The 12,134-nt window shown below is 44.0% G+C and overlaps 1 protein-coding gene across 2 annotated transcripts in view; it reads right to left on the bottom strand.

The window, feature by feature from the left end:
• The window catches only part of LOC120515930 (plectin-like), a 618,214-nt gene that overhangs the window by 472,714 nt on the left and 133,366 nt on the right, over window positions 1–12,134 (bottom strand). The window contains exon 1 of one of the 2 annotated variants that reach the window (XM_039737315.1): window positions 1,642–1,772. The exons of the other annotated variant lie outside the window; for it this stretch is intronic. Within the exon in view, the coding sequence (XP_039593249.1) occupies window positions 1,642–1,687 (46 nt within the window). The 5' untranslated portion in view covers window positions 1,688–1,772. Of the gene's footprint in view, window positions 1–1,641; window positions 1,773–12,134 lie in introns of those variants that run through there. 2 annotated transcript variants of the gene reach the window in all.

The following is a 12,134-nucleotide window of genomic DNA, read 5'->3' as shown; positions in this document are numbered from 1 at the left end:
TATGAGATTTGTAAAAGCAGTGCTAATGTTTGTGATACGCCACCTGTTGGAATAGAAAATGTAATGAATAAGCAATGCAAAATACATTCAAATACATGGTTAACTGTAAACGTTAACACCAAATAAGTCCAACAGAAAGTAGGCACTGGACAGACAGAAATCAGCTTATTAGATTTCAGCTTAAACGGGCAGCACAGCTGAAGCAAAGTGCTTAAAGCCACTGCTGCATTGAATTCTGCACCCAGGTGTTATCCATGTGGTGTTTGCATGTTCTCCCAGTATTTCCACAGGGTTTATTCCAGTTTTTTCCTCCACAGCAGACTAACAAACATCAGTTGTCTCCCTGTGTGTTGGTGGGTGAAGGGATGGTTTCCACCTCGCTTCTACAGCCTGCAGGTTGGACATCAGCTTCCTGTGACCTTAAGGTGAATAAGTGGGTTAAAATGGGTGGGAGGATATGTAAATTACACATTGAAGGAAAAAAAAAATCAAACGAAAGTAGAGTTCATGCTGAAAATAATTCAAGGAGCATTACAGACAGGATTTTATCAACTGAACATTCATTGGGTTGAGTATCTGCTGTGGATTTGCTACATATTGCAGATATGACAAAGCTGAGCATCCTCAACATGGTGCTTCTAACCTATTTATCATTTTATTGAGCAAGCTTGGATCCTGCTAGGATGTGTTACACTCTCCTGTGAACTGTAACTGGATCAGATGCATTTAGAGACGGATGGATGGAATTAACTTTTACCAATTTGTTTCTGTACCAGGTGGATGCTGCAGGAGCTCTTCTCTAACTGTTACATATAATATATGCATAATTACATAAAGGTAATTTGCTTTGTGTCATCTGTCTGTTTTCTTTAATCTTTTTTAGACCTGTACAAAACTGGATGGAGTCATGCCTGGCAAAGTAGGTCACAGCACCAGAAGGGATGCCAGTAACCCAATGCATTTAAAAGATGTTTAATGCTGCCCGGTGATCCTAAGATAGGTCATGGACTCTGAGGTATACCCCCTGCCTGATACACCTAAGATAAGGATGCTATGAACTATTCGCTGAGGAGATGCAGGCATTCTGAAATATCAGCACATGGCTGTCAGTATAACACAGCTGAAGCACCTGTCCCCGCGTGAGAGCGCCATGAGGCACTGGGCCGGCCCCGAGAGGTGTGTGTGACAGGGAGAGCCGCCCTGATGTAGTCCACTGCAGTCTGAGTGCAGAAGCACATGCTGCAGAGCACAGATACCAGTTTCAGTGCAGCACTGACTCTGCATCTAATAAAAATCAACCGGCAGCAGTCAAAAGAATTTCCCACAGAAAACGACCCCCCGCGTTCCTTCTTTTCTTTCAGAAACAAGTGAAAGAAGGTTTCTAAGTTCCTTCTTTTAAATGAGAATAACCACAACAAATAATAAATAAACCACTCGAGATTTTGAATTTATATCCCTGCAATAATTATCACCAACACTAGAAAAGATGAGGCTCCAACCCCATTGACAAGTTGAGCTGCAGCCGGCAGGGTATCACCAAGCAAGCCCCAAGTGCCCTACATGCTGTGCAGGACATGCCAGAGAGTTTCTCTCAAAATCACATCACATGTACACGCTGGCCACAAATGAACGTCCGTCTACCTTTCAGAGACGAGATCTCATGCTGGATGGATCGGGCAGTGTCCATGCTTCTCACCCTCTCTGCCGTCTTGTTTGGTGGAGCTCCTAGGTACACACTGGAGTAGGTTTTCCTTTCTTTAATGCAGTTGCAGATGCCGGTTCTTGTTGGCCTCCACTCCCCTCACTCTCTCTCTCTCTCTCTCTTTTACCGCACAGGAATTCGGCCGTGAAAAAAAAACGCCCCTCTCTTCCCCTCCTCCTCCTCCTCCTCCTCCACCACCACCACCCTTCCCAGGCTTTTCACTGAGAAATGTGCTTATCCAATCAGAAAGCAGCCGACAGCCTTTTCATTGATCACAGAGTTTGGCTCAGTGCGCAGAATGCGGCTAACAAGGACAGGATAAGAAAAGAAGAAAATAAATTGAAGGGAAATGTGAAGGGGGGGGGTGTTCCTCAAGTGTGTTTCGGGGGTGTGAAATTCAAGGAAAAAATAATGAAAATCTCCACCTGAAACTTTTGACATCAACAAACTGCAGGCAATGCGATTAGCGTCTACAGCGTCCCAACAAAGAATTAAAGGGCAGCCTCTCAGATTTCACAATAGACTACTGTGTTGGCTTGGCCTCCTAACTACAGAATTAAAAACATAACATGTTCAAACCCACCTATTTAAAGTTTGGGCTAAAGGGGGCTAGAATCTATGTGGGCAGGACTGGGTGCAAGTGAAAAGGTAATCCTGGACCCCACGACACACACACACACACACACACACACACACACACACGTGTGCTGGTTTAGAGTTACCAATTATATAAGAACATAAGACACTTGATAAACAAGAGGAGACCATTCTGTCCATCATGCCTGTTTGTTTAGCATATAGCTAAGCTGTCCCAACATCTTATCAAGATTCCTGCTCCAACTACATGGCTGAGCAATTTATTCCAGATATCCACATCTCTTTGCATGAAGAAGTGTTTTTTGTTTTAAGTCTGAAATGCATTTCCTCTTCATTTCCACTATTATCTTCCGAGTACGTGTAGTTGAAAGAATTCTCCTGGATCTATTTTACTAATGCCTTTGAGGATTTTGAAGACCCGGATTAGGTCCCCAGACAGTCTACTCTGCTCAGTTCTAATTACAATTATTTATTTGTCACATACATAGTTATACAGGACAACATGCAGTGAAATGCATCTTTTCACATACCCCTTAGGGTCAGAGCGCAGGGTCAGCCATTGTACAGCGCCCCTGGAGCAATTGAAGGTTAAGGGCCTTGCTCAAGGGTCCAGCAGAGTAGGATCTCTTTTGGCAGTGATGGGGATTCAAACTGGCAACCTTCAGGATGCTAGCGCAGATCCTTAGCCTCAGACCCACCACTTCTCCCTTCAAGACAAAACAGGTTTAACTCTCCGAGTCTGTCACAGCAGGACATGTCTTTAAATCCTGGGATGCTCCTGGTTGTTCTCCTCTGCACAGCTTCAAGTGCTGCTATGTCTTTCTTGTACTGTGGTGACCAAAAGTTCATACAATGCTCCAGATGCTGTCTCACTACAGTAGCGTTACTTATCCTGAGCATATCGTCCCCCATTTTATAATCAGCAGTTCTTACAATATAACCTAACATTTGATGTGCCCTTTTAACTGCTCCTCCTCATTGTTTAGATGATGAAAATGTTGTGTCAACATAAACCCCTAAATCCTCTTCAGAGTTTGATTCCTGCAGGACAGTGTCTCCCATCTTGTATTTATAACTGATATTCATGTTGCCCAATTCTAGCACTTGATACTTTTCTGCATTGAACTGCAAGTGCTCACCCAGTTCTGAAGTTTGCTCAAGTCTTTCTCAATTGCTTCTGCTCTCTCCTCAATGCCTGTCATTCCTCCAATTTTAGTGTCACCTGTGAATTTCACAACTTTACTAACTACACTGGAGTTAATACCATTAATGTAAATCAGAAAAAGGAAGGGTCCAAGGACAGACCCCCGTTGGGGCTCCACTGATAACTCCACTCCATTCTCATCCTATCTGTAATCTTTGTCTTTTGATATAAACCCTTGGCACATATTTTTTGAAAAATCTCTGCACTCCAAAAATTCCAAAAAGACCAGAGGCTAGCAAATATCATCCCAAACATACAAAAATTATGATTGGGCTAATCCAAGCAACATACACCACAGGTAAATTAACAGAAGGATTTATCAAGGAAAACACTGAGCAGCACATGGCAAGAACAGGAGAGTTAAATTAAGAAGTGGTTAGCATGGGATCAGACCGGGAAGCTCGGTTTTCACTAAAATGCTGAAATTCTCTGAGGAAGTAACCAAAGCATACAATCAGTGATCAGTGCATATGATATTATTGATCTTGATTTTCAGAAGACCTTTCATAAGATAACCCACGAGAGTCTGATGACCAAACTAAAAGAAGTGTGAATTCAAGGCCAAAGGGCTACGGTGAGGGGAACTTCTTCAGAATGAGGGGATTGTAAAAATTGTGTCCTTCAAAAATGATCTGGACAAGAATATACGTAATCAATATGCTGATCAAGTTTGCAGGTAACACCAAACTAAGCAGACTGGCAGATAATCGAGAATCCGTCGAGTTATTACAGAGGGACTTGGACAGCATGCTGGCTTAGGTAGAGTTGTGGCAGATGAAATTTAATGTAAGTAAATGTAAAATATTACATGTAGGAAGTAAAAGCCTAAGATCTGAATGCACTGTGAGAGGTCTGAAAATTGAAAGTACACCTTACATGAAGGATTTAAGAGTCATACCGGACTTAACACTATCAACTGCCAGACATTGTTCAGAAGCAATCAACAAAGCTAACGGGATGTTAAGTTATATATCACGATGTGTAGCTCACAAGTCAAGGGAGTTTTTACTTCAGTTATACTGTATAATGCATTAGTGAGGCCACACGTAGAGCAGTGACAAGCATAGACCTTTCGGTGGAAAAGGGACAACACTGAGAAAATTATTAGGAACACTTGGACACATACCCATCCATCCATTACCCAACCCGCTATATCCCAAATACAGGGTCACGGGGATCTGCTGGAACCAATCCTAGCCAACACAGGGCGCAAGGCAGGGCACCAGCCCACCACAGGGCATGCACACACACACACCAAGCACACACTAGGGACAATTTAGAATCGCCAATGTACCCAACCTGCATGTCTTTGGACTGTGGGAGGAAACCCACGCAGACACGGGGAGAACATGCAAACTCCAAGCAGGGAGGACTCGGGAAGCAAACCCAAGTCTCCTTACTGCGAGGCAGCAGCACTACCCACTGTGCCACCGTGCCACCTTGGACACATACTCATCCATGTAATTATCTAATTAGCCAGTTCTGAAGGAAATGTCTTGCTGATGAGAGCTGTCAGAGGAAAATAGCCAGGCTGGTAAGAAAAAAGAGCAATGGTAACCCAGATGTCCACTCTCTTCAACTGTGGTGAGCAGAAAAGCATCTCAGAATGCACAACATGCTACACCTTGAGATAGACGGGCTACGACGACAGAAGATCATGTCGGCTTTCAGTTCTGTCAGCCAAGAACACAAAGCTGGGGCAGCAGGGGGACCTGGCTCAACAAAACTGGACAGTTAAAGACTGGTAAAATGTAGTCTGGTCTGCGAAATCTTGATTTCTAATGAGGCACATGGATGGTGGGATCAGAATTTGGCGACAACAGCTTACATTCACGCACCCAACATGCCTTGTGTCAATAGTCTACATTGGTGTTGGTGGTGTAATGGAGTGGGGAATATTTTCTTGGCACACTTTGGGCCGATTAATACCAATCAATCATTGACTGAATGCTACGGTCTATTTGCGTATTGTTGCTGTCCATGCGCATCCCATTTTGGCCGCAATTAACTTATCTTCTAATGGCTACTTCCAGCATGACAATGCACCGTGTCCAAAGCAAAGAGGTTTCATGAACATGACAATGAGTTTTGTGTTCTTTAGTGGCCTTTCCAGTCAGCAGATCTGAACCTAACAGAACACCTTTGAGATGTGGCAGAATTGGAGATTCACAGTATGAAGTGCTGCTGACAAATCAGCAGACATTTTGTGATACAATTTGGTCAACATTGACCAGAATCTCAAAGAAAAGTTTACAACATCTTGTGGATTCCATGCCAAGAAGAGGTGAGGCTGCAGGGAAAGTTAAAGGAGGACCTACCCTGTATTAGTGCAGTAGTCCCAAGACTGCGCCCTGAATGCAGATCTCTCAGTAATAAAATATTAACCAAATCTGGATTTTATAGCAAAATCTTCCTTTTGGATGATATGGTTTGATAGACTGCAATGACTTCATCTTTGTGTGGTCCCCGGCTGGGCTCGTGAGGAGGGCTTGTGCCTCCTCCAGACCGTGAGGGGGCGTCCGTCCTGGTTCTGTTGCGAGCCACGGGTCGAGGGCATGGAAGCCCTACCCTGAAGGGGCCCGTGTGGTCTTTGGCCGGGGATGGAGCCCAGCCGGGATGCCTTGGAGGACCAGAGGAGGGCGTGTGCCTCCTCCAGACCGAGTTGGGGCATCCGTCCTGGTTATGCAGGGGGCCTCGGGTAGTGGGCTTTGAAGCCCAGCCCTGTAGGGACCCGTGGCCACCGCCAGGCGGCGCCCCAGTGCCTGTTTATCCCGGGAGCCCGCACTTCCGCCACACCAGGAAGTGCCGGGGAAGACGACCGGGGAGACACGGACGGCTTCCGAGTGCGCAGCCGGCACTTCCGCCACACAAGGGTGTGGCCACCGCTAAGTGCCGGGAAGCAGCTGGAACCCGTCCTGGTTCCCATAAAAGGGGCCGTGGACGTCGGGAGGTAGCAGGACTGAGCTGGAGAGAGAGGACGGGAGGCGGCCAGGAAGGCATAGAGACTGTGGGCCCTGGACTTGGGGGAATCGGTGCAAGAGGCACTGGGGTTGTGAGTGCACGTGACTTTGACATTGGAACTGTAAATATTGTACATAGTGTTAATAAACGGTGTGTTGGGTGAAAATATGTTGTCCGTCTGTCTGTGCCGGCGGGCCAGCGTTCACATTTGTTAATAGTGATAAATTTCTCTACTGAGAGAATCAGACTATCAGTCAGCCTGTCTTGCCCACACAGATTTTTAAGTACGGAATGGAGTTAGAAAACTCTTTGCTCAGCAGTCGCTGTTCTGTTCATACAGGCAATGTGGCATCGATTGTCAGCCATTGACCCAGTGTTGGATTCAATCAATTAACATCAAACTCTAAATACACTCAGCATCGTTGGCACACCACTTTGGGTAGTTGTATGCAAAATGAAATCCTCTCAGCTTTGACAGTGCAACCTCCCTGTGTGGGCTTGAAAAGTCCTGACATCACATGCCCTCTCTTTTCCACTTGGAGCTAACGAACATGGAAACGCACTCTCACTGACACCCACAGATTTATGATGCTGGTTGCAATGCACTTAAGTTGAAAGGTAGAAAATGCTACGTGTTGTGAAAAAGAGTTACGTTATAAATCTTGGATACTTTCTAAAAGCGAGTAGCAGCAAAGAACTGTAACAAGCCTGCAAGAAAAACTAGATCTTTAAGGAAAGCAAATATGTGCGTCAAGTGCGCAGATATTACAACCATCTTCCACATCATAATAATAATAATAACTCTTTGCATTTATATAGCTCTTTCCTCACTACTCAAAGCGCTCAGAAATTGCAAGTTAAGGGCCCTTCTCAAGGGGCCAACAGATCAGAGTCCCTTTTGGCATTCACGGGTTTCAAACCAGCAACCTTCCGATTGCCAGTGCAGATCCCTAGCCTCAGAGCCACCACATAACATATTACAAACTAATAGGACCAGCAGACGAATATTTATTATGGATCAGTGTGGAATTAACAGCAATTATTATCACAGACTATACTTTAGTTCTATTATGGGATAGAACAGAGTAGCATATTTAGCTTTAACAAGGGAAAGTAGGGTGAAATTACACCTTTTATTGGCTAACTAAATAGATTACAAATGCAAGCTTTCGTGGCAACTAAGGCACCTTGCCTGATGAAGGGTCTTAGCTGCCTTGAAAGCTTGCATTTGTAATCTATTTAGTTAGCCAATAAAAGGTGTCATTTCACCCTACTTTCTCCTCTATCAATCTATGGCTAACACGGTACAACACTCTACTGCAGTGGTGGCGAACCTAAGGCACGCGTGCCAAAGGGGGCACTCAGAGCCCTCTCAGTGGGCACGCGTGCCGTCGCCCGAGCACAGAGTTCGTTACTATAAAGCCAGAGGAATGCAGGGCCGGGCTGCTCCCCTCACCGCTCCCCCTCTTCACGCGCGCCGGAGGACGTTTCTCACATCACCCGCCCCTCTGCCCAGCAGCCCAATGGGAGCGCTTTCTTCCTCTCCTGTCTGGGGTAAGGCGGGCGGCACACATGCTGATTGAGGGTGCGACACGGACTGCAGCCTTTTGAGCCTGTGATTCCCGTGGTGGGGTTGGAGGGGATGTGGTATAGCGGGTCCACAGCTCAAAATTGAAAAGGCCAGTTTTAACAGATAACTGCCGCACTCGCGGCTTAAAGGGGGTTATGGTAGAGTGGCCGGAGCGGTTTCCGGGAGTTTTGTGATGCGGGCAGTCCTCGCTTAAGCGCACAGGTGAGGAGTCGTCCGCATCTGTAATTATTGCCGGAGTTGCTAATCGCCACACCTGATCCACGACCCGTAATATATAATGGAAGCTTTGGGGGCGGAGCTTAATAGGGAAGACCTGCGTGAAACACTTGAGAGGATCGAAGGGATGACAAAGGACAGCACAGTTAGTTATGAAAATGAAATCCTTAAAGTGTGGAATTCTCTGCCAAATAATCTTAAGTCAATGAAGGCACTTGAGATTGCTTTCCTTACTTTGTTTGGAACATCTTATGCTTGTGCGCAGCTGTTTTCAGCTTTGAATTAAATCAAATCTGACACCAGAAACAGACTAACAGTGCTGCATGTGTTGCTCTCAAACTTACAAAGTATGAGCCAAGGTTAGACAAATTATCAGCATGCATACAACAGCAAAAAGCACATTCATTGTTCAAAAGCATACCGAATGCAAACTTTTACCTTTCAACAAAAAGTTGTTTGTATCATTGAAAGCTCTGTTATTATGTTTTTCTTTTAAGACAAAAGATGTTAATGTATGAGTGGCTTTTCTAAACTAAAAGCTCAGTAGATAGATAGACAGACAGAGCATCAGTATTGGCAGTTCAGTCCAATTTATCATCCAGCTGCACTCCCAGGTATTTATAGGTCTGTACCCTCTGCACACACTCACCTCTGATGATCACGGGGTCCATGAGGGGCCTGGGCCTCCTAAAATCCACCACCAGCTCCTTGGTTATGCTGGTGTTCAGTTTTAGGTGGTATTCAGGTTAAATTGCCATGTTGGCACTTTGCGATAAATAAGTGGGTTTTGGATTGCAGTTTGGGCACTTGGTTTCTAAATGGTTCGCCATCACTGCTCTACTGATTTAGCTTTAACAAGGCATGCTGCTTATTGTTGTTTTCTCTTTGTGTCTTACAATGAAAAAGGAGACGCTCCTTTGTGCTCAGAGTATTCAAGTAAGTTCTAATGGGATACACAAGCGCTTGCATCAAGTGAGGGAAAAAGGACAAGGGTTTGAGCCAGTGGAGCCATCCCATCACACATATCCCTCACCTGGATTATTGTGTTCAGTTCTGGTCCTCCATATTACAAAATTAAGACATGGCAGCACTAGAGAAAGTGCAGAGGAGAGCGACTAACAAGTATGAGCTATGAGGAGAGATTCAAGGAGCTGAACAAGCAAACAGAGATTAAGATGGCATATAGATAGATAGATAGATAGATAGATAGATAGATAGATAGATAGATAGATAGATAGATAGATAGATAGATAGATAGATAGATAGATAGATAGATAGATAGATAGATAGATAGATAGATAGATAGATAGATAGATACTTTATTAATCCCAAGGGGAAATTCACATAAAAATATATTTGACTCAAGTATTTAAAATTATGAAAGTAACTGTTAAGTATGGTGGACCCCGGTTGTTACTTTAAAATAAATTCTGCAATACAAACACAGGGAAACAGTTGGAAACTTGTAAAGGGTAGATTTCGCACAAATGTTAGAAAGTTTTTCTTCACACTAACAACTACAGACACATGGAATAAGTGACCAACTAGTGTGGTGGAGAGTAAGGCTTTAATGAACCTTCAAATCTCAACTTGATGTTACTTTGGACAATCTAGGATGAACAAGCTTGTTGGGATGAATGGCCTGTTCTCATTACAATTTTCCTAATGTTCAAATTATCCTGACCTTCATGTCTTTGGCAATGTTGGAGGAAAACATGAGCAAAACCTAATGCAGACATGATGAGAATGTGCAATATACACACACGGACAACAACTAAACAGACATCCAGGATGCAGCAACAAAAAGTGTATTACAGTGGTTGAGACCACTGCTTCTCAGAGCCAAGGACCTGGGTTTGACTCCAAACACAAGAACTGTCAATGCCAAGCTGGAATGATCTCACCAAGTCTGTATGGGCTTTCTCAGTTGTACGTGTCCTCCAGTGTTTTATTAGACTGCCCAGTGGCTGGTGTGTGTGCGTGTGAGAGAGTAAGGCTGTGTCCAGGGTTGAATCTTTTCTTGGACCCACTAGTGTTGGGATAGGCTGTAGCTCTCTAGCTGACACTGTCAGGAAAGCAGCACAGTTTTATTGGCATTAAATCCTTAAATACACTACATAAAATAGCTATTTACAAATACACAAATAGCAATTTAAAAAGAGAAAAGTGGGCTTAGGATGAATCGTATGCTAATTTCCGGAGAGAGTAGAACACATCTGGAGTAATTGTGTACAGTTCTGATCATCACGGTACAAAAAAAGACATAGCAGAACTTGAAGCTGTGCAGGGGAGAGCACCCAAGTGCACCCCGGGACTTAAGGACATGTCCTACTATGACAGACTCAGAGAACTAAACCTGAGGAGACCACATGGGCACCTAATCCTTGAGCATGGGAAAGGCATTATATAAATAAAATGTATTATTATTATTATTATTAATCCAGGTCTTCAAAATCCTGAAACGCATTGATAAAGTAGATTCAGCAGAAATCTTTCAGCTTAACAATATATCATGTACTGGAAGATACCAGTGGAAACTACATTCTAAAAAATGGATAATCCAGCCCAGGATGGGTGTGTGTGGGCCCAACAATGGACTGCTGGCTCTTCCAAGGTTGCTGGATGACACCAGCAGCCCATTTAATGGTGACTTATTTTAATTTCCTACTATGTCTTTTATTTATTTATTTTTTTCCATTATGTAAAGCACTTTGAGCTACATTTTTTTGTATGAAAATGTGCTATATAAATAAATGTTGTATTGTATTGTACCAGATGAGCATCAGCTTCTCACAACACTGAACTGGAGAAATAGGTTAGAAAAGGAACAGAGAGATAAACTGCAAGCAGCCATAAGAACACACAACAAAGCATGCGAAGAAGAAAGCGATCTGTTGTGTCTCAAGACAGCTCATTTATCAGTTCACTTTTTCGTTTGACCCATTGTTCGCCCATTGTTCTCTCGTGAACCAATTACTTTGGTTCCTTACAATGTTAGCTAACAATTCATCCTTCCCAAAAATTCTCCACAGAAAAAAAGGTCAGCAGCAGGACTTCTGCTGGAATGACAGCCACAATTCTAGCCTATATGAAAAAAGTTTAAAGAGCAGCTCACTGCAACCCACCAAAAAAATAAATGATGATAACCCAAAGAAATCCTATCAAGGGGTAGGATCTACTGGGCAGACAACATAGTCAGAATCTGAACCATCTCCATGGCCCTAAATTGGATCAAGCAGGTTCAGAACTTGAGAAAAGCATAACAACCAGCAATGCTGTGGTTGACACTCCAGCACCTGTGGGCTGCTAGGCCACACTGTCTGGACAACATCACATAAAGTTGAGAGGAAACCAAATGGAATGTTCTGCACTTCCAGTTCGAATGAAATCATAAAAGACATTGGTTAAGTAACATATAAAAAAAGATATTTTTGGAGGGTTGGTTCCTGCCTTACATTCAGTGCTGCAAAGATAGGCGACAGGCTTCAACCCTTCCTGACTATCAAATGGAACATATAAGTTGGGAATATCTACTGCCACGCATGTGCGCCTGCGGATCCCCTTCCGGGCTCTGCTTAGGTAAGCCATGCCACTCTGGGTTGAGATGAAGCGTGGTCGCTAATTGTATCATCTCTAAGGCGCCTAGCCCCACCCTTTCCATCTGGATGCCATAAAAGCCGGAAGGTGGCTTCTCATTTTCTCCGTACCCTCAACGAGGACGGAGCCACCAGTGACGGAACCTTTTGCTAGAAGAATTAGCAGGCTGATATGAGCTGATCTATTTTGCGCCGTAGGCACTTTTTCTATTACTTTTGCCAGTTAAATGGGGTGCCCCAATACTTTTCATTGTTTTTTGCAGTTTG

The sequence above is a fragment of the Polypterus senegalus genome, chromosome 15 (assembly GCF_016835505.1).
Source record: "Polypterus senegalus isolate Bchr_013 chromosome 15, ASM1683550v1, whole genome shotgun sequence".
NCBI lineage: Eukaryota > Metazoa > Chordata > Cladistia > Polypteriformes > Polypteridae > Polypterus > Polypterus senegalus.
Note: the sequence above shows the minus strand (reverse complement) of the source record. Positions and strands in the feature narration are given on the sequence as shown.